The sequence below is a fragment of the Netta rufina genome (genome assembly GCF_964035555.1).
Source record: "Netta rufina genome assembly, chromosome: 2".
In the NCBI taxonomy this organism is placed as follows: Eukaryota; Metazoa; Chordata; class Aves; order Anseriformes; family Anatidae; genus Netta; species Netta rufina.
In genome coordinates, this window is record NC_140124.1 from 134778912 (window position 1) to 134806145 (window position 27234).

General features: G+C 41.2%; 2 protein-coding genes across 3 annotated transcripts in view; both read right to left on the reverse strand.

Moving 5' to 3' along the window:
• The window catches only part of RAD54B (RAD54 homolog B), a 56190-nt gene that overhangs the window by 14299 nt on the left and 14657 nt on the right, over positions 1–27234 (reverse strand). The window contains exons 1-5 of one of the 2 annotated variants that reach the window (XM_084283074.1): positions 17910–17931; positions 7562–7762; positions 4635–4922; positions 1521–1683; positions 612–837 (exon numbers count right to left, since the gene is read on the reverse strand). In XM_084283074.1, the coding sequence (XP_084139200.1) occupies positions 612–837; positions 1521–1683; positions 4635–4922; positions 7562–7586 (702 nt within the window). In that variant the 5' untranslated portion in view covers positions 7587–7762; positions 17910–17931. Of the gene's footprint in view, positions 1–611; positions 838–1520; positions 1684–4634; positions 4923–7561; positions 7763–17909; positions 17932–27234 lie in introns of those variants that run through there. The other variant, XM_084283075.1, reaches the window with a different exon arrangement.
• FSBP (fibrinogen silencer binding protein) lies at positions 21183–27152 on the reverse strand. Its single transcript, XM_084283076.1, has 2 exons — positions 26759–27152; positions 21183–22567 (listed from the first exon to the last, which is right to left on the reverse strand). The coding sequence occupies exons 1-2, from the start codon at positions 27127–27129 to the stop codon at positions 22042–22044; spliced, it is 897 nt and encodes a 298-aa protein (XP_084139202.1). The 5' UTR covers positions 27130–27152; the 3' UTR covers positions 21183–22041.

The window sequence follows — 27234 nt, forward strand, 5'->3', positions numbered from 1 at the left end:
CAGCCAGCTTCTTTACTGAGATTTGTACCTGTCTGCTTTCTTCCAGAGAGAAGAGATATTCACATTATATAACACTGAGCCTCTAGCTGTGGTATAAGCCTAAATCATCCCTACAGAAACCTAACTCTCAACAGTGACAGTAAAGGGAATAACCTCCTAAAATGACCTGAAGCAGACAGCTGAAACAAGGAGGAAAAAGTTTTCAGTGCAGAGCACGAGGAACTACCAAAGAAACTGAGTACAAATCAGTCAAGCTAGAAGCGGTGTTACATAAAGCAAGGAAGGTATGCACTTTGATGTACATACAACAGAAAGCTCTTCCTTAAACCAAAGAGGGACGAGGAAGAGCATGCCACCTTTTACATCTGCAAAGGTGAAGCCTGAGGGAAGATACGACAGATGCAGGCAGAGCTTGAGCTAGGACCTGGTTACTGACAGCTAAATGCACATTTGGACAACTACATGAAGGAGAAATGAAGTATTCCAAATAAATATTAATAGAGGATTACTAGTTTAGGTCTCTGGTTAAAAATAATAATAATAATAAAAAATCACAAGTCCTATATTCTGAGCCAGATATGACCTAATCCCCTTTTGGAAATAAATCTTACCTGATCAACTGTAAAGACTTTGATCCTTTCACTTCCCAACCATTTCTGAAATTCTTTTTTCCAGTTTTTTACCAGACTCCCAGGGGTCACAATTAGTGCTCGCTTTAGTACAGGTTTGCATCCGTAGACCCCTTGACGCAGGAGAGTCCAGACAAGTGAAATGCATTGCAAAGTTTTTCCTAAGCCCATTTCATCAGCAAGAATAGCTCCAAATCTGCCACTAACTCTGTAAGATAAAATGATAACATTTCAAAAGATATATCTGTAATTATTTACAACTGTTTTGGGGAATTGTTTCTCAAGGTTGTTTTCTGAAGTATAAAGAACTTATTTATACTTATGCTCTGCTGTAGGTTTTCATTCAGGAAGGACAAGAAGTCCTTAGAGAGAAACTCCTCATTTTTTACATTAATGCACTAGCCCTCCAAAACCAAATAGTTATATCTTCATTTAGAATTTAAAATATTATATAATATATACTTTTTTTAACAGTTGCATATGCCTTCTCTATACCTTCACTGTACATACTTCCTTCAGTTTCTCTATCCCAAATGACTGAAATATAAATTATATGAATAATTATAAATTTTATGAATTATAAACCCCAGAAAGCAGTGTGCTTTAGCACGGGTCAGATTGTATCTGTGTTTTCAAGACGTGCTAATTTCAGCAGAACTGACAGGCCCTTTGCTGCACTTATCATATCTGGCAAAGTCACAGCAAGCACAATGCTACATACAGGTCAGAAAAAAAAAACTGTGAAACCTTTCCTAGGAGAAAATTATTAATATTATTAATATTAATTACCTGAACAACTTCTCAAATTTCCCCCTTCCAATTCTTTAATTTCTAACATGGACATGAAAATATTATAGGTATTGAAATCCAAACGAATAATTATGTTCTTACCTCATTCCCATTACACATTCATATAGAAATACAATTCCTTCTTTCTGATGTGGTCGGAGGTTATTTGCAATGTAAGGATCCACAACTACATCCACCACAGGTAAACCTGCCTTATTGAACATCCACTGATGGCTTGCATTTGGTCTTGGCATAACCAGAGAATCTTGAAGTAAAAAATATATGCAAATGTTGCACTTTTTTTTAGTCAGTTAGCATAGAGTATTATTTATTTAAATCATCTACAGAAAAAATAGCCAATGATCTGATGACTGCTAAATATACGGTTTAATATATGGACCATTCTCAGTCAGAAAATGCACTTACCAGCAGAACTTTTAGATAGCCTTTGAAATAAAAATCTCTTTGCAGAGGTTTCCAGAATAGTTTGAACTTTTCTCCAGTGTAAAAGTGACAAACTGGCAAGTCTGAGTATTGTTTTATGAAGTGAAACTGCCTACCTAATAAATGTTGCATGACGACTTTGAATACTTAGAAGAAGGTCTAAAAGGTTTCTAAAAGGAAAGTCTAAGAACACAAAGAATGACCCACAGAAAACCTGGACACTATTTCAAGGGGATATTCTTGAGGATGCTGGGAAAGACTTCTCTTCTTGAGGAACAGAGATAAGACAATGATTTGCTAAAAAAGAGAGAAAGAATGAGAGTGAGCCAACAAAGGCTGCCACAGTGTGTGAATACAAGAATTTGACAAGTTTGAAGATATACAGGGGCAAAGAGAGTACGAAGGAGTGGGATATGTCCTTTGGCTGCATCTGTATAGCAGTTTTGCTTGCCATAATTTGTTTATAAACTCTGATGTCATTATTTTGCTAGACAAAGTCCATACAAGTTTGCTTATATTGATGCTATACAACCTCACTGGAAAGTGGTATTGTCAGAAGACACAATGAGAAAGCATTCACAGCCTCTGATATTTTTATGTTGCTAGAATAGATCTATATTGATAATTTATTCATGGAAATAGGTCAGTTGAAGGCTTGTATCACTCAGAGGGATTTTGTTTCCTACTGACAAAGGGCTGAGTTCTGATAGATTACATCAAATTGCATCTGGGTATACATAAAAGGCGACGGTGACAAAAATACCATTTTTCTAACAAAATTTTGCAGTATCAGAGATGGGGAAGAAGTGCAGTTTAAATGAGCTCCGGACTAAAAGCTTAGAAATCATATCTGGAACACAAGGTTTTCCATCTTTGTCACTGCACTCTGTTCTGTTGAGCACACTGATAAACAACATTCCATTTTGAAAAAGCTGCATTTTAATCAATGATTGTCATGGACCTCAGCATGAAAACCTTAGAATGCTCCAATACCGAGGTCCTGGTCTAGGAAAACATCTCCATTACTTCTGAAAGAAATTATGCCGCAAGGCATTAAGCAAGCTATGTGATCCTCCTGAGTTAAACGACATTAATCACAGAATCACAAAATGGTTTGGGTTGGAAGGGACCTTAAAGCCCATCTAATTCCCACCCCCTGCCATGGGCAGGGACACCTCCCACCAGCCCAGGTTGCCCAAAGCCCCATCCAGCCTGGTCTTGAACACTTCCAAGGATGGGACATCTTTGGGCAACCTGTGCCAGTGCCTCACCACCTTCTGAGTGAAGAATTTATTCCTTATACTTAATCTAAACCTACCCTTTTTAAGTTTAAAGCCATTCCCCCTTGTCCTATCCCTACACTCCCTGACAGAGTCCCTCCCCAGCTTTGCTGTAGGCCCCCTTTAGGTACTGGAAGGGCTCTGTAAGGTCTCCCTGGAGCCTGCTCTTCTCCAGGCTGAACATCCCCAGCTCTGTCTGAGGGAGTACTTGATCCCACTGCCCATGTCACTAACAACCTACGGATGTATTGAGGGCTTTCCATATCAGGCAATTTGGGGAAGTGTCACAGGAGGTGCTCAAATTCACCAGAAGAAAAGTTACAGAAGGCAAAGAACTAGAATAAAACTCAATTTTTTTACAGAATATTGCTTAAGCAACAAAGAAATTCATTTGGGTATAGAATATATCAGCTCTTTGCCAGATTTTCGGTTAGAAAGCTAATGCAGAATCATCATGAAAACACAGGAAGCTGCATTACTAGAAACAACATAATCATGCTGAATTGAGTCTAGAAGATGGTGCTAATGAAAGTGCTCTTACAAAAGCGCAAATGATATCATTAATTGCTAGATGATGAGGATTTCATTGTTTATTTACATAGCAGTCAAGCAATAGCTTTGAAAAGCCTTACAATATCAAGATATGGGGTAAGAAGTTGGACGGAGGTAAAACTGTAGTAAGAATCCAGAACAACCTTTTTTAAAAAAAAAAAATTAAAAAGGATTGCTCTACTTAGTAATATTTCTTTAAAATTGTTTCTATCTTCCATCCGAAAGATAAAGCCATCAGCAGAACATAGTTCCTAACCAGCAGGTTGTATGACTGGTTTGTTACTGATCGACAGAAGAGCACGTCTTGTTTAGGTAAGCAATGGCACTTCCTGCATTTATCAAATGCTTACAGGATCCTTCTTATACAACTGCTTAACCAGTCAGTTTCCATGTGAATTCTCATGGCTTTTCAGCACAGGGTAGTTCTAGTATTACAAATCAAAACTTTTATCCCAAAATAAATCCTGTTGAGTTTTGGGCAGTGAAGTTAAACTCACTGGCTGGGAAGAATCAGGCACCATCAGGAACAATTCTCTGAATCTGGCTTACCTGATCTATTACTGATCCTTCACAGCAATTACGGTGCTGCCATATTCTGTTAGTGCTTCACTGACCCCAGCGGGAAGCTGGAACTCATCTAGAACTTCTAGGGTATGTCAGCCTATTTCTCCGATCAACGTACACATTCTTCTTGGCAAACCTCTCAGAAACCACTCTAACCTGTTTCTACAGCCATCTGTAACAACTAAGAGAAACCTGACCCACAGAGCATTTCACTTGTTAAAGTGATAAAATCCTAACATGGCACTGATAGAAACACGACTACTGTACTTCAGAAACCCTACAGTAATACATAGGGAAATGTGAATATTTTGGTTACACCCTCAACTTTTTTGACAAACAGAGGATGATTAAATAACCTTAAACATTTGAACCTTACTTGAAGCATTGGGATCATGGCGAGGTTTGCAGCTTTGAGAATTGTTGAGAATATTCTCTTTAGTATTGGGTTGACAGACATTTTTGAACGGTTTACAGAATCGTTTCATAGTAGCTTGAGGTAAAGCAGTTGGGACTGTGTCATGAGTCGCTATTCCAGTCTGAAAACACCTGCCACTGCTGAAGTCATCTGCTGAAATTACACCCATCACTTCAATTTCTTTTCCTCCAATCATCAGTGTTTGACCTTCATCAAGACTGTCTAACTCTTTAGGTTTATATCCAGTACCTAAAAGAATATAAAAATGTATGAATTAGGACAACACAGCAAATAATACTTCCTTAACATCAGTATTCATCAGCAGGAAGGAAAAATAAAACTGTCAACAGGTATTTGATTCTTAAGCATTTGAATTGTTAAACATGTGAACAAATGAAGTCTTTTCCTCCTTAACAGACTTGACATTTCAGTGGTAATGTTCAGAATTAGATACCAGAATATGTGAGCAAACATTCTACCATCCTCACCCCTGAGTTCTATTGAATGTCAAGTACTCGTTTAAGGGAAATTTATAAAAATCACAATACCATATCATAAAAAATGGTAGCTTGCCTTAGTTTTAAACTTGTGTAAAACTAACGACCATTCTAGGTCCTTTTCCCTTCTTTTTGTACCCCAGCACAAACACCACTAGCCCCTCTTGCTGTTGATCTAGACAAAATATTCTTATTCTAAAACCGTTCTCTAAAGTAGCTTTTCACAACTGGGAATATATGCTCTGATTTTTGCCAGGATTTATACTTTGCTCATATATATTATATATTGCTCATATATATATTTTATACTCAATACTTTGCTCATTTCAAAACCTATCAGGAAGCTGAAGCATTTTTCTCTGCCCTCCTAGGGACTCTGTCAGGTGAACTATTACCAGAGCAGCTACTGGTCAGTCTAATTAAAAAATAAAGATGTAGTTCCACTTCCTTTTAATATAAAGATGTAGGAAAGTTTTGTGGTTCCTTCTTTTAAACAGTGTTCTAGTTGTTAAAACTCTCACATAAGAAATGGGAGGCTTACCTATAATTTATTTTCTTAACTCAGGGAGGTCAAAGACACCTCTCTCTCAGAATTAGAAGCAGGCACTTTTTATTTATTTATTTTTTTACTCCAATTGTTGGATTTGTGCCACTCTGGATAAATGGGCTCAGAGTCTTAGTTGGCTCAGAAAAATTAAAAGCATGACTGTGATGACCAACAGTTAAAGCACTCACCTGTAAAAGAGGCAAAAACCCCAGTGTTTTACACACATTGTGTCCAGTAGATAGTACATAGAAAGAATGCTGGGAGCTGTTTGCAAAGCTGTTTGAAAAAAAAAAAAAAAAAAAAAAGTTTCCCATTTCTAGGAATGTGTCCTTCCAAAAAGGTTGGAAGGTGAAGATCTGGATGCAAATTCCTTTAAGAGCAGAAATTTACTGAGCTGTTTCAAAGCTTAAGCAAGTGTTGAAAAACAGTCAAGCCAAAAGGCAAAGGGAGGCCTTTTTCTTTCCCTCTAAATGCATGCAAAAATGCATAATACTCCTTGTTTGATTCTTGAAAGAAAAATATCTGCTTTCACTAAAGAGCTGAAGATGCCAGGACATAAGAGAAGGAATGTGCCTTTCTAGTCGAGGTACCTGGAGAGGGTAGTTATGACCTATTCTTTGCTAATTTAAATTTAAAATGTCCACTGCTTACACTGGGGAATTTATGGTTTTCTTAGAATCCACGAGCATTGCAAACAACTCTAAAGGAGCAAGTTAGACCAATGGCATTGGTATCATTGTGCTCCCCGACACAATCAAACACAGACAAAAAAATTTTACCGGTGACAATGAGAATACTCAATTTTCTATTGTGTTTTCTGCTAATTCAAGAAGACAGGACTTGAAAAAAACACAAGAACAACAGGGTGGTGGCTGATGCATTCCATGCATTACTCTCTTTCTCCCTGCCTTTTTCAAACCCAAGCAAGTCTGTACATATATTGCTTTGCTATAAATGAATTTGAATTAATTTCTAAGTCACAGACTGACCTGCAAATTGCAACTGCTTGGTCCTAGCAAGGTTCACAATGTCATGATTGTAACAAAAGAGCTGAGAAGCCACCTTGGCCCCAATATTAATCAAATTATGTTTTGTAGCAACATTTTCCAATCCTACTTCCTCCTCAAATATTTTTGGCTCAGTTAGCAAAGTTAATTCTTTTTTTTTTTTTTTTCGCTAAAAAAATACTGCTCCAAGTTGACTGCAGCCTATAGTTTGCAAGTCTTATTTTTAACTCTGATAACAACCCAAACTGTGTCTTACAGCAGCAGCTGCTGCTAAAACTGCAAGACTAAAAATTGCTACACAGTTGACTTTGGCTTGGCTGGAAACCGTTGCTATTGCTTGTCTTTCTGACAAAGATAATATTTTTAGCTGTTTGGCTGAAAAGTACAGCTCCAATCTCAGACATTCCCAGTTACCATACTACTGATGGGAGTATCTCCAAGAACCTTACCTGTATATGTTCCCTGAATTCTCACACCTTCAATGCAGCATAAGAGCAACCAAAATCAACTACTTCTTCCTCATTTGGCATCTCAGCTGAGTTAGTACCACCGCTCATTTCCATATCCGCTCCTTGGACTAGCATTTGGTGGTTTTGTGAATAATGTTATTCAGCCTGCTCCAGCCTCCCCCATACATCTGCCTCGTACGTAAGAAACATAAAGCCATCTTTCCATCTCCCACCACCACAAAAAAAAAAAAGACTACTGTGTTTTCATCCGGTGTTCAACTTTGGTATTGAGAACTGTAAAATAGCTAAAGAACCTTGTCTCTGTTATTCAAAGCACATTAAATTTAAGCCAGTTCTTCACTTACACAAACACGCAAATCTACAGTACCTCTTCCAATGTCTTTGCCTTCCATATCTTTCAAAATTACTGACTTTCCTTTTGTCACAAGAACAGCATCACCTTCCCACTTCTTGTGCTTTTTCTTTGATGCCTTACACCACACAACACTGAAATATTTTGTAAGGCAGTCAGGTTCTTCCTGTGCTGCTTCTTCCTTTGCCGTTCCTGATGTTGGCAAACACGCTGCATCTAAAAGAGAAATAAAATACCAAAGAATATCTCAAGCTCTCTTGATGAAGCGTACAGTCATTTTCATTTCAAACAAATCAAGGACAATCTATGCATTTCATCTTATATAAACAAAGCGGCATATTTCCTCTCCTGGGCTGTTTATGTTAAGTTTGGACTGAGATAGAAATGCACATAAGGACTCATCCTGAAATAGGAAACATTAAATTGTTTTTGGAAAGTACGTACTTTCAGGAAAAGGACATTTAGAGAAAAAGGACAAAGTACATTAATCAGAGAACTCCTGACTTGACATAACAGATGAGGAGCGTGTAGAAAGAATAAAAGGAATGGCTGAAGAAAACAGAAGGGAAACAAGCATATGAGAAAATGAGAAGTCCTGGTGAGATGGTGCTGGGCAATGTTCTGGAAGCAAGGACGGGAATACAGGACACCAGAAGGGGAGCAAAGGAGACCAGTAAAGAGGTCTGAGGCCAAAGCCATTAGTCCTAAACTTGCAAAATAGCTATAACTGTAATAATGCAAAAGATTACTTCAACTGTTTTCCTCGTGGCCTTTAGAAATAAGTAATTATGCAAACATTGAAACAGATCATCTCTTGAGCTCGCACCCATTCAAATGATGCTACCAGGTTGAGACTGATTTAGATTTGTCAGCAGTTAGCTCATTATAAGTATCACAGATATAAATGCTAATACAAAATGTTTAGGTTAATAAGGTTAAGAAATCATAATAGAACAGACAGCTGTTGATTATAATATTGATTAAGAATAAACGCATGCTTCCCAGAGTTTGCAATCTGACATGAGTCAAGTAATGGCAGATAAGTCCTCAGCATTATCTAAAGGAATATCTGTAGCATTCCTTTTCAGTACATGCACAGCTTCAAAGAGAGAATCAGACTAATTTTCATTAAAATACCCTTGCATGCTGGTTAAAGGCTTAAATCGGTTTGCTCCTTTGATTCCATCTGGGATTCAACGCTACACAAATCTGTTACAAAAAAGCGCTTATGCCACAGACTAACCTTTCCAAAATTTCCAAGCGTGCTGGTATTTAAAGGAGAAGCAGCAAGAGTTGCTCACAGTAATGGTGAGGCAACTTTATAATAATACCAGGCACCTTCACAATAAATAAAGAGGCAACTTTATTGCTTGTACATCAAGTCTACATTTTCTTAAAATAGCAAAAAGCTAGTAAGTTACATACATAAAAATGAGTGTAATTTTTTGGACTAGTATATACTAAAGAAGTATTATCTAAATTAAAAATGCACATTTATTGAGAATACTTTTCTTCCCAAAGCTGTCTGTAAGTTTTAGTGTCTGGATAGGACTTAATGCTAACACAGTGCTTGATGTTGATCTTTTCTCATGGCACTGGCTGACAACTGTAGTGCCCCCCATCCCCAAGGGGTAGCAGAACAGCTACTGAGCACAGGCACACCACACGAGGATCAGCAAACAGACCAGATGACCTCCTTTTGAAATGTAGAGAATTCTGCACAGATGAAACCTGGGAAATGAGCCAGAGAGCAAGAATAAATCCTTACAGTTTTGCAAAAAGGTACAAGGGCTCTATTGGATCTTCCGTAATCACAAGTAATAAGATTTGGAGGAGCAAAGGAGAGAGAGAAACCCCCTACGTTGCTAAAAATACGAGCCTGATTTGATTCTATTCTGAGTTTCAAAATGCAAACTGATCCAAAAAAATACATACAGGATTGTTTTCTCTTCGCTTTTTCCAACTGGTTCTCACATTTTAATCAGCAACTGCTACTTCTTTCCTCATTTTATGATTTTACATAAGTTACTGCAAGAATGAGAGCTTTTGTCGCAGAACCTTCTCCTTCCCTCCTGAAGGATGCTCGTGCATAAACAAATGACCACCTCCTTATCTCCTGCATTGACTGACCTCCCACATGAGTTTGGTGACCCCTGAGATCTGTTTTATGGTCATTGCTCTTTTGCCCAGGGAGTCCTGCTTGGTGTTATTTGAATCACCAACAGATTAACTTTCAGGTCAAGAACAATTCTTCAAACTCCTCTAATCCCCACTTCAGTTAAGAATAATAAAATAAACAACGATTTAGAAACAATACTGGAAACTGCTAGCATACCATGCAACAGTTTCCAGCAGTGAATTTTGTGAATTCCAGTAGTGAATTTAGTGAATTTTTGAATAACAGTGAATTTTGAAGAGAAGGATTTCTAAAGCAAACTGCCCCCAGTGAGCAGCAAACTGGCTACCAGTATCCCCCATCTAACAGTGTCATGTTCCTATGGGAAAACTAAAACTTAGCAGACTCCGCAATGCTCAGATTTCTTCCCTCAGTTTGTCTTCTGGATGATCATAATTTCTGATTATAAAAATTTCTGTTAGTGATTTGCTTCAATGCTACATAATGTATTCTCCTTTTACTTAAAACTACAGTAGAGTTTCAGATAAACGTGTAATTTTTCTTTCTTTAATCATTTTTATATAAAGATAATGAAATGTTTTCAAGTTGATCTTCTACAGAATTCCCTGGGAAAAAAAATCTAAACCTGTTCACTACCAACTCTGATCAGGTACTGGTGTTCAGCCTTCCCTTTATGATATGCTCCTGTTGTCATTTTTGTTTGTACTTGGGCTCACCTCTTCGACATCAAAGATTTATTCCCGTGCAATAGCAGAATAAACAAATTTTGTCAATACACTGCCAGGATTTTTTCGTGAATGAAAACAAGACTGGGGTGGTATGCACGGTAGCCAAGTTCAGTATTTGATATAGGTATGGAGAGCAATGGCTTCTAGGGTAAAAACCCTTGCTGCCCTTACACAGAGCTGGTTTCGCCGAGATCCTGAACTGCAGGTGGAGATCCCGGGCTCCGCTGTTAATCAGTTGGGACTGCAAATAATAAGTAACAGGAACTATGTGCGCACCAACGAGAAAGATCAGGAAATCATGCCTGCTCATATCTCTCCCGAACGGCCTGCTGCCTCGCCTGGGTGCAGCTCCTTAACCATGAAGGAACCGCAGCAAGTGATATGAGGGAAGGGCTCGGGAATCTTAAAAACGTGGGTAATGAGGCTTTAAATTCTTCCACAAACAGAAACGCACCCGGCTGAAAGAGCAAGGGCTTAAGTTTCAAGATATAAAACCATCGCTTGCTTGATGTGAGGAAAAGCTCCAGCAGCTTTCCTGGAGGTGATGATTTACAGAAAACGGGACGGGATCCAGGAAAGGGGACGGGGGGAGCGTCCCGATGGCAAACTAGCTTAACCAGTTTCTCTCGAGCAGGGTTCGGAGAAAATACGGCAATGAAAAGTGCTCAGCTACTCCCAAACACCGAGAGAGCCGTACTATGAAAGACCACAAAACATAAAGCGCATGTGCATTGTCAGTGAGGAGTCAGGCTCGTGAGGAGAAGTCAGGCTCCAGCGAGCAGGGCCGCGGGCACCTCAGGCCGAGGTGGGGTTTAATGGGTGGCTTAACCCCATCTAACTGTGGGCCGCTGCCAAAACCCGTGAGCTTTAGTGCTGAGCAGCCAGGGCGAGGCCAATCGATGAATCTCATGAGCAGCCAAGGGCCATATGAGGAAGGGAAAGGAGACTGCCCCTTTCCTTTCCATGCAGCAGCCCCCAGTAGGTCAGAGGTGGTTTAAAGCCGTGGGTCTGTCAGGTTGCTGAGCAGCTTTGTGCCTCAGAAAATTCCTTAATTAAATCACTTCACGACATTCAGAGAGCTGAGGTGTACACAGAAGTGCCGTGTTCAGTATGAAATCCCTGTATGCTAAACGCTTCCCAGGAATATTTGAAGAAATACGAGGCAGAGATAGCATCATCCTTCGTTTGCAAAGCAATTGCAGTCTAATGATAAATTTAATACTAAACTAACATGTCAACGCATATTATCGTGCCTTGAAACTGGAAAAATGTGTAATAACTCTCCTCACAGCACTTCTGTAGGACTTTTTATGAGGATAAAGCATGAAGAGTTGAGCTGACTTGCCCTACAACCACAGGAATGAATGACAGGTGGGACTACATCGGAGTTGCTGGATTACAGTCCAGTGCTTTGTACTCCTCTTTTAAACACAAAATGTATAATAAATGTATAATGCACACATCAATATTGCAGTCCAAATGCAACCAGTGTTATTACCAGGGGAGGCCCACAGTCCTATCAGTATTTCAGTTATGGGCACGACCTACAGGGACTTCAGATCCTGACAGAGAAAAGCCTAATTTGGACAATTTCATCAGTGTCCAAGTCTGTAGGGCATTTTTGTTTTAAGATTTATTTTTTTTAAAGCAAAAGCAAGGTGTTTTGCTTTTATTTCTTCTTTCATTTCATACTAGTTGGATGAGCTTGTTGAATGTGAAAATTAATCCATCTAAAGACGTATTTCAAGCAGGATTTTTTTTTTTTGAAAAATACATTGTTTTGCACTCAAACTTATTTTTAAACAAAACCAAAAAAGATCAAATACTGATCACAAACATCTGTTTTATGAGAACAAAAAGCATAGATGAATGCAGTTGGAGTCTCAACAAGCCATTATTCCTTGCAGAAGCTCTAAGAACTCGATGCTGTGGAGAAGAATCTAGAAATGTGGGGAGAAGGTAGCGTTTCTTTTTCCTTTTGGCCCGGGTGAAACTTTTTCCATTCCTGAGAGCTAAAAGCTCTTGGAAATAAATGCAGTTTGCACATTCTCTGCAGCTTAATTTCCTGCGGATTACACAGTGGACATGCTCTAACCGAGGCCGAGAATAGCTTTCCCTGTAGTCACAGCTCTCACTGTTTGGACCAAAGCTGGGTCCCCTCCAAGCCTGCCAGCAGGGAATTTTTCTCTTTGTCCCTCTCGTTCAGAGACAACATCTCCCCTCCTGATGCTGAACAGGAAAAGATGGCAAAGGGGACACGGAGCAGCTGCATGGAAGGGTTCCTTGGGAGGAGAAGCCTGAAAAGAGGCTACGATGGGAAAGACAGGCTGATGTTACAACAGTAAAAAAAATGATGACTGGTAAGAGATTATCAGTCAGACCTGGAAGCTGAGCACAGAGGAAAGGCTAGAAAGCAGTAAGGGAATAAAAAGAATAAGGAGACAACAGTTTATGTTAGAAGGAGGGATGGGGATGGAGGCAGAGGCGGGCTGGGATTGGAGTCTAGGATAAGAGTCAGGTAGCAGAAAGAGAGCTGGGATTTTATGAGCAAGAATGGGAGCAAGAAAAGCTTGCTGCAGGGGAGAAAACAGCAAAGGACAACAGGGCATTGCAGCATAAAAGATGGCACGCAGGTGAGTCCAGAACAGAAATGGCCATACAAAGATGTAAGGGCACTCAGAACAATTCACCCCTCAATAAATAGGGCCCACTCCACTTTCCTCCTCCTTCTAGTTTCACTTTTTTCCTAATTCAATTTTTAAGACTACCAAGGTTAAAAAATAGCATAAAATTACTATGATTTTTAATCTCTTCCACTGCAAACTCAGGTTCAGCAATTGCTCTCCATATGGGTAGGGCCAGGGGACGAGAGCAAGGGGAGTCTTAGGTACAACGTATGAGCTGGCAGCAATTAAGATTTTGAACTGGCTCCATTTGACCACGCAAGACAAATCAGTTCTGAATTTAGGACTGGTGCAGGACCCAGAGTCATGCAAACAGTTTGTAATGGACAAGTTGGTGTAGACAAATGAGGAGCTAAAGCTTGGATGACCTTGCTGTTCTGCTCCAAGTCCCTTTGGTAATTTCTGCTCTTCAGTATGAAATATCTTCAGTCTTTCAGTTTGTTTGCTGTCAGAAAATGTGCAAAACTCACTGATCAAAATGCTGCATGCCACAATATTAATGGTCTACCCTGAATGCAGCAGCCTCCTAGTGCAGTCATTTGGTTTGTTACCTCAAAGGGTAAAGATCGGAGTTTCAACCTTGTCTGTCTTACACAAATGAAAACATTTAATTATAGGGACTAATTTAGAAATGTTAATTTGCTCTACAAGCCAGAAGAATAATATCTATAAACCAGTGGTACCAAACTACCTTAACCTAACACACTTTCAAAAAACAGCCTATTTTAAGCAAATTATTTTTAAGGTTGTGAAGTCGAGCAAAGTTTGGAAATATCAAAATAAGAGTTGATCTGCCCCACTGGCCATATGCATTAATGGTAAGTCTTTACAGAAATCAGATTGATTCTTAATTAGATTGATTAGATTAGATGAGATTGATTCTAATTAAGAATCAATCTCATTTGTAGTAACACTGAACACTTGCAGGTGCAACTGGAAGGTGTAACCTGAATACATTAGCTGTAGAATGACAGAATGGTTTGGGTTGGAAGGGACCTTAAAGCCCACCCAGTTCCAGCCCTCTGCCAGGTCCCTGTCCTTCTTGTGCTGGGGCCCCAGAGCTGAACGCAGGGCTCCAGGTGGGGTCTCACGAGAGCAGAGCAGAGGGGGACAATCACCTCCCTCGCCCTGCTGGCCACGCTGCTTTTGGTGCAGCCCAGGACACGGTTGGCTTTCTGGGCTGCTGGCACACATTGCTGGCTCATGTCGAGCTTCTCATCAACCAACACCCCCAGGTCCTTCTCCTGGGGGCTGCTCTCCATGCACCCAGTCCCTGTACGGTGTTCTGAAGCACTGAGATAACGTCAGATACCGGCAAGGAAGCCTACGGATCCAGACCACATGATTGTGCAATTAGTGACTACGCCGCAATGCATGAGAGGGCTGGAAACCGGCTGCGTGCATTTGCAAGATTTTTGGGTACCTGCGTTTGTAGCCTGAATTTTCTTTTCAAATGAGAGCTTTCTGTATACAATAAAAGAGATGATAGATGCACTTAAGTTGAACAATGAGGAACCTCATCACAATTTAATGAAACTTTTAGCTCTTAAGGGTATCAGCTACAGAGGAGGGAGGAAAGCTTTTACTTTTATATCTCCACGGCAGAAAACTATTCTCCTTAAACCTCTCAGCTGTCTAAAAATCCAACTGACTCCAGCTCCCACTTTAAAATTTAATGAACTGAGCTGAAAGCTTCTGTCAAGTCCACAGAAATAGACGTGCAAGTCCCATTATCAAAGGAAAAAGCAGCATCATTGAGGCTTCTGAAAAGCTGCAGGCATCATTCGGCGCAGCAAGCCAGACCAGCGTGATAAAATATTGGAACCATTCAAATGCCATCCGAGTTGACTGCTTACTGCTCCTCTTAGTGTTGCCATCCACGCTGAAAGTTGTTTTGATTAATTTGTCAATTAAAGGCTCTTTTCCTTCAAAAAAAAAAATAAAAATAAATGCAAAAAGTAGTATCGGAAAGCACCATTTGTACTTGGGCTCTGTAAATATTGAATGTTATTGTGATAAATGATAGCCTAAATGGGAAAAGTGGAAAAATTCCAAATATTTAATTTACTGAAAAATCCAAATTACTAAGAAGGATGGAAGCAAAGCAGTTATTAGACTGTTAAACAATCACAGGTTAATCAGAGCCATCTCAGAAAGCAGCCAATTTCTGAAGCAGCTTGCAGAGATTTAAATATGCATCCTCTTCTGCTTGAATGTCAATGGAAGGTACACAGCTAAACACATACGTGGGGCCTTGACAAGATATAGTTTCGCATTCTCTAAACATTTGCTATTGCTTCTACTGTTTCTTTTTTAATTGGAAATAAAACTTTGCTATCTACAAAATCTTACAAAATCCGAAGACTTTTATGTTGTAGGAAACAGAGCAGGCAGAAAGGGATGTATTAAGATTGTGTATACTTCAGATTCACATCTGGTTTAGCACATATTAGAAAGTAAAGCATTTTAATGTACTGGTTTTGCCTGTTAATTTTTAGTCATCTTTAATTTCTCTGGATTGTAATAAAGAGTATTTAAAATAATCAATAGAACTTTTCCCCTCTGCCATAAGCATGGGACACAACATATTTCTACCTAAATTATTTAAACAGGACTGTTTAAAATTTATGACATTACCCTGGAAAGAGGCACACAAAGGATGAGTCATATTTTTGAGAGTTTTCATGTGTTGTGCAGCAATGATTACTTGCAGGGTGGCTGACGAAATCTTTGGAAAGGGAACGAGTAATCTTTCCAAATCAAGTTACATAACATTGATTTACATAAAAGTAATCCGTTCAATAGGCCAGGCAGAAAAGTAATATTTATGGCCAAGGCATAAAAACCTAGGGCTTTAGCTGTAGTTCTCGCAAGAAAAGCAAAACTAACGCGGCAGATGAGAGAGGAGGGAAGAGGAGAATTTTACCCTTGTGCAGGTATGGGGTGCTTACTGGGCTGCTTTTGCTGCTTCTAGACAGAAGAAAATTGAACCTGGTTTACACTGCACAGAAATTCCAACGCAAATCAATAAATTAATAAATTAATAACATTATTCCATAAGAGCCATAAAGTCAGGACACCTTTGGCAGAGCCTACTTTGTGTCAAGCCTGCCTGGGTTTAGTCCTGAACTGAGTACTTAGGAAACACTGAAAGCCATGGAGATGTGGCAGCTTTCCTCCACACACACCGGGTCCTCTTCTTGTTCCCAAGGGACTGGGGAACATCCCTTGATGTCACCTGGAAGGTGTTCAACCAGCTTCTGCAGCACACACGACATTAGTTCTTATCCAGCTGCCATAAGTAGATCTATTGGGTATGTGTGTCTGTATAGGTACAGGTGCACACTCATCAGGAAAGGATGAGATATGAAAGGAACCAATTTTATCTATCAGAAATAATTATAACAAACAACAATGGCTGAATTCCCTAAGCAAGCTTAATTCAGCCCTCCTCTGCGTGCACGACGCTCAGCACTCTGAACCACCCCACTACAGACTATATTTTCCAGGTTATTGCTGGTCTTGAACTTCCCACAGAAGAGCTGAGCCATTAGCTGCTAGGCTGTGTAGTTCAATACCTTTGAAACTGTCCTGAAAGCAGGGCAAGTGCTCGAGATCTGTGCTGTCACACCATCCCTTCTGGAGCTAAACCAAGTGGCTTCCTCACTGAGGCCACCAGGCGTGCCAGTGGCAAGCCCAGAGACAAATTGTCTTGCTTTCCTTTAACGAGTGCCCAGCGAAGAAATCACCATGCAGCTCTCAGCAACTCGATGTGCCCAGTTTGGACAGATTCTCCCTAAAATTCAGTTATTAGGGATGATAACAGAAGTGTAACAAACTTACTGCAAACAGACTGCACATTCTGTGCCTGCCAATGAGTTATGAAGTAGCCAAATGTGAGACAGCTTTTGTAGCAGTGACCAAAGACCATCTCGATGCCAAGCGTCGAGGACTTTTGCAAAAGCACAGAGAAACCAGAGCACTACAAAGGAAAAAATATACATTTTTTTGGCTTACACATGCAACCCAAAGTCAGGGCCATAATATGATACGCCGTATTTTAATTCTAACATCCAACTTTATTCCAATGTCCATATGGATGTATGTATTTGGGATATATGGTGTGCCCAATTTTAATTGTGTTTCTGATACAGAGCGTCCCGAAATGTTCCCAGAGTCCGCACAGAATCGTATTAACAGTAGCAACAAGTGGGCTAAGCGAAATTTACCTGCAAACTGCTGTGGAGTTATGATAAATTGCTTTCTTTCATACGATACCTTCAGTGATTAGTAACAGGCACAGCCTGAGATTACTGCAACAGATCTTATCTGTATGTAAGGCAGAGGAAACATCATGTTGCAGTAACTAACTAGGAAAAGTACAAACTCCCTCCTGCCCCCTCCCCAAAGCTAGCTAAAGGTTTTGTCCTCTTGTTTCTCTGTTAAATTGAATCTGAAGTGGAACTGGCAATTTATAAACTTACTTATTTCCAGCGCACAAAGCTCTGAACTTTAGAAGCAGGCGTGTTTTGAGGCAGCAGTACCAATCCAGACAAGGATCACACAAAGCCATGCGAAGTGAGCAAAAGGCAACTCGCAGAGTGCTGTAAACAAAATGACTGAAACTTAACCAAACCAGGCCTTGGCATCAACAGCATACGGAGGGGAACCAGAATCCAGATAAATTGGTTTTTTTGGCTGTATTTATGTTAAATTATGCTTGTTATTGTGATCATGCTAACTACAGATGAGAATCAGCAAGAAACGGTCAGGAAAAAATAAATTAGTGTTTTTAATTCTGCTCACATACTTACGATTGAAAAAATGAAGTACGGTTTTCAAGTCTGCATGTTTCCTAAAGAGCAAATAACACAGAACAACTGCTGATGGAGTATGCAAAGAGAATCGTACAATATTTCTCTCGTCTGAGTAATCCAGTCTGACAACGTGCTGTGCTCACTCAAATGTTTGGGTACATCAACAAATCACCGTGTGATCAGTAGGGTAAAGTGGTGTGCAATCCCACAGCACTTGGGAAACGCAAGGACACCGGAGAATGGCAGTGCTTGCAGGCTGCTGTGCGTCCCAATGGGTTCCCCATCCCTCATCCATCCCTGCTTACGCACAGATCGCAACCGAGGTTTTCAACTACTTGAACTGTAGGTTTCAGAAGCAAGATTTTCATCTTAAAACTCTTTAAAACACCGTGATTTAAAGTCTGAATGTCCTGGGCTAAATGTATGGAGAGTTCTGTTAGGTTTATCCTTTCTATAATGCAATTTGGAGCAAAAATAATTTTCAAGAAAACGGGGAAAAACAAAAAACTAATTATTTTTCCAATCTCTCTCTCTACCCTTGGGCAATACCGTGAACTTTGTCAACACAAGATTCAATCGTCTTGTGAAAATGTTTTATGTGGGAACTGTGAAGAGACGGCTTCTCCAGCAAACCTGAGCATCAGAATTCACCACTTAGGAGCAATTCTTTGATAATGAGAAGCACGGCTACGGCTTGGCCTGTTGGCAATCCACGGGATGCGAAGTGCGTAGGCTCTGGTTTACGCCTTTTCATTCCCTGAGGAAAAAAGTCCCAAGCAAGAAAATAGGTGGAAACATAAAGGATAGAAAGCGTTCGAAAGTAGTGAGGAGAAGGATGCTAGAAAAGGAGTACGACAAGCAAGATTAGTAAGTAATATTTGGAAGACTTCCTGGTCTTGGAGTAGGTCGCTCATCCACCATTTTTACCTGATAATTCTGACAGGAGGCAAACACAGCCAACAAGATGATGACAGAAGTTGAGAGCTTATGGGCAGAAAAAGGAAAAGATAGTTAGGGAACAGGTGACAAAAGTAGAGACCAATAATTAGAGAGTTACTCACATCAATGAAGTTATGCAAGATGTTATCACAATGATCACAAAGTTATCAAAGTTCTAGTTTTTTTACTCTAATCCTAAAATGAAATCGGGAATTAAAACACTGCTCCAGCCTGTTTATTTCAGTTATCTTAGTAGGAGGACGTGAACATATGGTAGAAATTTGCCCTTACCTAAAATTACTCTGCTTGTACACAGTACACTGTAAACACGCAGACAGGGAATGGCAGCACCAGGCACGGTGAAGGGAACAGGATTAGGGTGGGGGTGAAGGAGTGAAGGGCTTGCTGCCGCTGCTGCTTTCACACACGCTAATGAAACTGGAACGGTAAAAATTTGTTGTAGTTGAAGGTCCAGAAGGACTAGCCACAGCTGTGTGTGCGTGTACCCACAGTAGGAATACATGGAGAAAAAAAAAGGAGACCAGGCACCGAGAAGTGAGAAGTCTGATGTAAACCTGACACTGAAAAGCAGATGTGGGGTGAGAAAGATCCGCCAGCACGGACAGGCAGAACATAGGCAGCACCAGGCTGCACTGATGTCACTGACAGAAGAAATATATCTGTAGTGAAAGAAGATAAATGTCATGTCGCAAGTAAAGAAACAAGCTACACATTTGCATCCTTCCCCCTTCAATATCAGGACTATATCGGGCAGTTTGCTCTACCCAGAGTCTGAGCTTTGTACCTGCTTCGCCTTTCAGTTCAGGAAGGACTACACGCGTTTGAAGATTGGAAATTCCTCTGCTTCTAGTCCTCGAAATAAAACAGAGGCCAACAGAGGCCCTGGAGGTCACCTCCTGATGTAGCTCAAGGAGAATGGAGAATTCAAGAGAAAATATTTGAAAATCTCCGCAGAGCATTTTAGTGGCCAAATGAAGGCTAGCAATAATTCAAAACCACTGCAAGACAATAAGCCAGCTGGGAATTATCTTCTGGGCTAGTAAAAATCCATTTGTGTAGTATCTAAGGACAGAAAAAACAAACTGGAATTCCTTGAAACTGGAAAACAGAATTCTGATTTTCAACTGAAAGGATAAAAGCAGGTCTCTCCAAGTTATGAGTGCAGCGAATTTTGTGCTGTTACCCAGTTTCTGAGCAGCCACATTTCAGACAGCAAGGCAGAACAAATAAAATCTGTATTTATTTATCGAAGCCAAGACTTTGACTCTTGTAAACTCAGGGAAGAGCGCATCTCGTTGAAGTGTTCCTGGCTATATAAAAAGAGATCAATGTCCTTGAACCGCAAAAAAGACAGAAGAAAGGCAAGGTCTGAACAGAAACCAAGGCCACTCGTTCAGACACTGTCATCATCAGCGCAGGCAAATGTTCCCAAAAGAACAAGTGCTTGAAAAGCTCTTTTCTCTACAATACCACTGGAAGAAGACGAGTAGGGGGCGATTCCATATTGCTGAGATCTGTTTTCATTGACTGTATTTTTCCTTGGACTGTAAACCAAAGAATTATTTCCTCTACCCTCCCAACCTACAGCCTGATAAAGGTGTCCTGGGCACTGACAGTCGAGATGAATTTCTCTCATCGCTGTCATAAAATTTTAACTACGATGCTTTAAGCTCGACTGGTCCCTCAGCTAAACTCACGTGCTTCCAGCCTTCAGTTTTTAATAAGCATTTATCCCCGTGGTTACAAAGGCAACCTGATTCACCCAGAGGACTGGCAAGAAGAAGCAAGGCTTACCGCATTTAAAGAGTCTGCTGGTGCAGACCAGTGCCCCATACATGCTGAGGTTCTGTGGGAATGGAGAAAGAAGCAAATTTGGGGAAAAAACAGTGACAGAAAAGACAGTAACAAGCAGACACGGGAAAAAAAAAATTCTCCTTCCTATTGCTTTTGTTCTTTCTGTTGTTGGGGCCCTCTGAGATAGGAGACCAGGGTGGAATTGCTCCTCCTTTGTTCTCTTTTTCCTCGATTCTGTGCTTCCTTTCCTTTTCCTACGCAAGAAGTTAGAGGAAGAACAAAGTATTGTTACATGGAAAAAGGAGCCGGAGCTCTAAGGCAGGTGTGGATCTATTCATAACAAGCAGAAGACCAAGAATTACGGACAAATTGGCCGGGACTTACGCTTTCCAGTTGTTGTGGGTTGTTTTTTTTGTTTTGTTTTGTTTTCCAGTTATTAGTGTTGATCGTAACTGCAGAGGAAAGCGCTGCTGCTAGGACAGACAGAAGAATCAATTTCTTTCTCATTTTGGGCTTTTTATTTGAAACTAATCAAAAGACCAGAACAACAGCAGTTATAAAAGGTACGCGGAATAACAAAGAATCTTCTGTTGACTTCAAGTCACATTACTTACACACAGCAACTATTTCATTTTGGTAGCTTATAGTCATCTAGATATCAATCAAAGGCACCTGCAACTGTCTCGGTTGCACATGCACAGTAGTAATTATGCATGCAAATGAGCAAATTAGACATTTCTGTGGCTGATCACCAGTATAATTACTCTAACTGAATATAGGCTCATGGTAACTGTACACACAAATTACGCACACATGCAGTTTTAACGATGAAGTATTGCCTTCACTGCCTCTATTTGGATAATTCCCTATGGAAACGCTCACCCACTGAAAACAATAAAAAGTGTTAACTCTTTTAAACACTACTGAACATTAAAAAAATATAACAATCCAGTAATTTTGTTTTCCATGCTGATATGCCAGCAAAATTTCACCACTGTCATAAGATTTACCAACTTGAAAAGAAGAGCATAGTTAAGCATCGCCTCTTACTCCTCCTTTTTATCTGTATTTAAGAACCTGCAACTTCATTAAGATTAGGAAGGATAGGCGATTTCTTGAAGAAATTTATCATTTTTTATCATCCTAATAACTTAAATCTACGGGATTTGATTATACTTCAGACCAGAAGTGGTGGTGCACTCAAACCCATACAAGGTATTTTTATTACGGTACATAAACAACAACATGGGAAATATGCCCTCATCTTTCAAGACCACATTTGGATCCATCCATATTAACGTAAGGAACAACTTTGCTAGGGTGAAAGTATTTATTATTAAGTATTTCAAGGGATATGACAGGAGTAATAAAATATTTAGATACTGCTGTATTCTGGCAGATCACGGCGTAATCGTATTGCCTTCAGCTTCTCCACTTTGATTTTTGTTCGCAACAGTTCTTCCTCCAGCTGCTGCTTCCTTTTCAAACCATCCCTTTTTTCTTGGACATACAGCCCAATCTTTCTTTGATTTTCTAATATGATCTGATGCTCTTCTTTCAGCATTTGCAGCATCTGCGGGTCAGACCCACACATCGGTCTAAAGCGTTCTCCGACCTCAAGCCTAAAAAACTCATCTCTTCTGGGTACGGGAGAGGGAGACATCATAACTCTCATGTCAACCGAAGACACCGACGTCGAAGGAGACCTCTCCATGATATGCACCAGCTGGTGTTCTTCCTCGTGTTCTAGGTTCTCACTTTGCTGCGAGTCTATAATCAACGAAGGAGGGGGTTTGACATCCTCTTCCGACTGCAACTCCATCATGACTGTCGCAGGATGGTGATCCAACATTGCCTGTGGTGAACTGGTACCAGCAATTGTTTCTTTATCGATACTAGCGCTAGAACACACAAAATCAGATGTAAATCACCCAGCAAAAACTATTTTAAAAAGACACAAATGTAAGTAACCAAAGCTTCATTTGAAATCCTAGTGTTTGCTAGCTACAGCTGAAACTCTGCTTCATTACATGAACACCGTGTGCAGCCCTCCTTCTTTCCAACACATGTATATGGCTTTGTCTTACGCAGATGCTACTGCTACTACAAGGTGTAGCCTAGAAAGAACAATCCTGGTTGGCCCTTCCTCTGCAACAGGCTAAACATGCATTAGTGATAAATGATAGTGATAAATGAGAACAAAAAGAAGTAGAAGTTGATGTCAGTGATAGAGGAAATGGTTTATATAATCGAGAAAGTGATTTTAAAAGGGCATAGCCTCAGACTGAGCGGGCTATGGCAGAAACGTTTCCATCTCCCGAACTTACTCATCTCGTCCTGTCCCAATGCGTTCCCCGTTTGTGACTCACGCACCTCGCTGTTTGTTTTGTGTGCCTTTTTCCATGTAAAACAACCGCTGCATAAAATTACACAAAGCGCCTGGGGGGAAGAAACCACAGCCCAGATGATGACCCTGCCCCACAGATTAGGGAATCCAGCTAATCCTCGCTCCTTCCCTACGAAGCAGTGATCTCACGATTTCTCTCAAGCTTCGAGAGGAGACGTGGAGACGTTGCCACTCAGAACAGCTCCGCGCTGCATTTTTCCCCCTTTTCTGGAGTGCAACACCCACCTGACTCATCTGCCTTTGTGCGGAGCCCTGAGTCAGCAGCACCTCCAGTCACGATCTGACATTACGCTGGCTTTGATGCTAATAGCGGCCCCAGCTGTGCCTGCCGACTTCTCCACCACTTGTTTGAAACCCCAGAGCTCTGCACATCGCTCCCTGATTGAGGCAATACTTTTTTTTTAAAGCCAGATCAGCTTCTTGAACTATTTTACAGTACGGGAGACAGGAGACGGTCCCCAGCCCATGAATAACTGAGCTGCTGCTAGCAGCTCAAGGCAGCGAGGGGATCCACGATGAGCAAAACATCCCCAGATGCTCCCCAGCCCTGGAGGACCTGAGCTGCTGCCTATTAAAGGGGCAGGGTGTGTGGCTGTGTTTGCACTTTCTTTTTAAAACCTCCTTCTGAGCTCTACAAGCCGCAATTTGAGGAACACTGATTATTAAAACACTGCCCGTGAGCAGCAGGCGTGGGTTCACGTTCCCAGAAGTACAGGAGGAATTTAATTTCTACATCCTACTTCTTGTGGAAGTGCACAAACTCCTTAGGCAGACACCAAAAGAGAGCATTTTCTCCTCTGCATCCCCCATGGCCTGCAAAACTCTCGGTTCAAGAGAAATAAGCAGCCATGGGTGCAATTTCCAAGGGACCCTGAACTAGCACATCATCTACTCAGATGCAAGTGCAATTTCTAGAATGAAAGCGTGGAAACTTCGAAATAGTCATTTGTAAGAACGAGCAACAGGGTCCGAGAAATGTATTTCACAAAAATTACTTCTGCCAATCACCCAAACTATTAAAAAAAAAAGCTTTCAGGAAGAAAAAGTCCATCTGAAGGAGGCTTTTGGAAGCAGAACTTCCATTTATCCCCAAGGAAACACTGGGATAATCTCAATTCTGTCCACTGCCACCTGAGCTGCCTGTGAAGTATCGATTATACCACCTTACTCCCTCTTCCTCATGCCACAAAGCTTCGCCTTCTTCCAGGCACCTCTTTCTCACATGCCTTTCCCTCCTTTTCCTTGAGCATCAGGAGTTATTTTATTATTTTCTGCCCCTCTGTGCCTCCCCGGGGCTGGCTGCAGCGCTGGGTTTCCCCCTCTCCACCAGCTCAGCCTCGCTCAGGGTTGCTGGCTCCCGGCCAGCGTCTCGCCTGCAGACGATGGAAACAGCTAGCAGGAGAAGCAGGTCATTGTGACAGGAGGAAACGGAGAGGGAGAGCAGAAAGAGAAAGTGAGAGAGGTTGAACAGAAAGAAAAAACAGCTCCGATTTAGCCTAACAGCCTCCAAACACTGCCAATTTCACCTCCTGCGGTGTATTTCACCCGAAACTTGACCATTAGCAAACCTCCAGGTAGCTCAGACGGGGCTTTTTTTCCTCCCCTTTCGGTGTCAGCCTCCTAAGAGGAAAACAATTAGAGGGGGAAGAGAGAAAGAAGGAGTTGGGAAACAAAAGGAGCGCCTGCACGGTGGTTACTAATGTTGTTTCTGACAACTTGGCTGAAAGAAAGACAAACAACAGTTACCACAACTGGGGGATGGTATTTCAAACCCTGGAGGCACCCATGATTCGCTAGGTTTTGTTTAATCACCGTGAGCTAGAAATTGCTTAAAGGTGCAATTAAGAATTTGGATTCATTAGAAGTTGCATTTCCTTCCCCAAAAGCTAAGCCGTATCCTAGCGAGTTAAAACCCAGCGCAGGGTTTTCAAAATCAGGGGGAAACGCAACTCGGAGTTAAAATTAGAACTATCAAATAATGATGTAATTAGGCAGAAAAAAATATATATTTAAATGATAATCCTTCCCTTCGACACACAGTGCATTGGCTGTTCCTAGAACAACCATTTTGGGTAAGCAGCAATCAAGTCAACGTTCCCAGAGCCATAAAAGCCTGCAAAAAAAAAAGCCTAAATTATAGGAGACAAACTACGGAGATCATTAGCTCTTAATCATTCATGAAAAGCGTCACCGCTTTTCATAAGCCGATCTGCAAACCCAAGTTCTCACACTGTTGTGGTTTTTTTTCTCCCCCTTCCTCCTTACAAAAGTTGGTAGCCAAGACACTGCAACCTTTATTAGCGCAATTAAAAGCCTCGTTTTGTTCCAGGGAATTCTTTGGGACCGTTCCTCCAGGGGCATTCACCAGGAGCAGCAGCAGCACAGCCCAGTTGCTTCAGACTTCTTTACGCCGGGGACCCGCAGCAGCATATTTTTAGAGCATCTGGCACGTTGGGATTTAGACAATTGCTACCATTCAGTTCAACCAGTGGCACCACGGATCCAATTCGCCCTGTGCGCGCACGCCAGCCCTCCGCAGAGCCTTTGGCTGTTGCACCAAGGAGCAGCGTGGCCGATTAAAATATGGAAAGTTCACTTCCCATTAATCCGTTGGTGAAAAAGAGGGGGGAGGAAAAAAAATCAGAGCTTTCTCAGGATTTCTGAGAGTTATTTGGCTTTTTTTCCCCCCTCCTCCCTACCTTGCTTTTTGTATCGGGAGGAACCAAGCCCTGACCCGGGCGTTTTTTGATCCCTCGAGGACCAATACAGAACCAGCAGAGTGTTGCGAGTCAGATATGAGGGGCATTAGCCAGCTGTGGGAGCAAGCCTGCACGCTGCCTGCCTGTATTATGTCTGGCTCAAACCTAGACAGTGTGTCTCACTTTACTGAGCAGTGCAGAAAAAAAAAAAAAAACTACAAAAAAAAAAAGAGAAAACTTCTATAGCTGCACCTCTCGGTTTCTCTCTGTGTGCATTTAAACCACCTACCCTACGATGCAGGGCTGCATGGAGTTTAGCCTGCAATGAGCTTTGCTCCAGTTTCAGAAAATCACCCTCGATGCAATAAAAGTGTTTTAAAAAAAAACTCACAAAGGCACCGTGGTGCTGGCAGTCCATTTTTTTTTAAAGGGTTGGGATCAGTTCAAACGTAATACGCAGACAGCAGAGTGAAGGAGAGGAGAAAGCTCTGGGAACGAGGTTCCTCAGCTCTGTGAAGTAACTTTGTTAAAAATCTGCTCTAAACTGCTAATAGTGCCATATGTTGCAAAATGACTGCAGTGTTACCTTAAATGGAGGAGAATAGCCATCACTTTGCCAATGTTTGAATAATCTGCCTATTAAAAGGTAGGGGAGGGGTAGAGGTTGGAGCTACTCTTTCCCTTTGATTCTCCCTTAACCCTCACTTTCCAGAGTATGACAAAGGCTGAAGCAGGCTTTGAAAGAGCTGAAAAATGAATGCAGTGCTAAGTCACCAGCGAGCTTGCCATAAAACAAAAGCAATATCATTTAGGCATTGTTCCCAGTTTGGGGCTTTTTCCTCTCACGACCGCTTCCTTCAGGACACTGCCCACGAGCAACGCGTCGCAGAGCAGACAGGAGGCGCCATCATTTTCACCATTCAGTAACAAAACCAGGAGGAGGAGGGAGGGGAATGAAAAAAAAAAAAAAAAAAAAAATCTCTCACCTTTGTACACCGCTCCTGTCTCTTAAACACACATTGGAAATCTGTGGAATCATCTCCACAACTTTCTTGGTTGGCTCGGAAATGCTGCTTTTACAGTCGGAGGGGGTCTCCTTTTGCTGCAGCAGCTCCTGCTTGGCGTATTCTTTGAGCCTCTTGTACAGCGTGCGCAGGCCCTGTGCGGTACGAGGCGGGCGGTCTACTCCGATGGCGTTGTAGTTATCAGCTATGATATCCCAGCATTTGTTTTTCTCCACTATGACCGAATGCTTGTTGGTGTGCTCCTCGAGAATTTTAACGTAGGGCTTCACCAGCTTTAGCAAATCGAGCTTTTCGGATAAGGTGAAATTGGAAGATCTGGCCTTCCCCACCATTGTGAGCTGGGAATGAAGGGAGCCGGTCCCCAAGCCACCATGCAGTCCCTAGCTCTGCTCAGCTCTTTTTCACAAACAGAAAAAGATCAGGCTTAACTAGGCTAG

What these genes read in the sequence shown, in the direction of transcription:
- FSBP (XM_084283076.1), bottom strand. Translation starts at nt 27,129, where the DNA reads ATGGTGGGGAAGGCCAGATCTTCCAATTTCACCTTATCCGAAAAGCTC. An exon ending in GACAGGAGCGGTGTACAAAG is followed by an intron (nt 22,568 to 26,758) that starts GTGAGAGATTTT and finishes TGTGTGTTCTAG; the next exon opens with CGCTAGTATCGATAAAGAAA.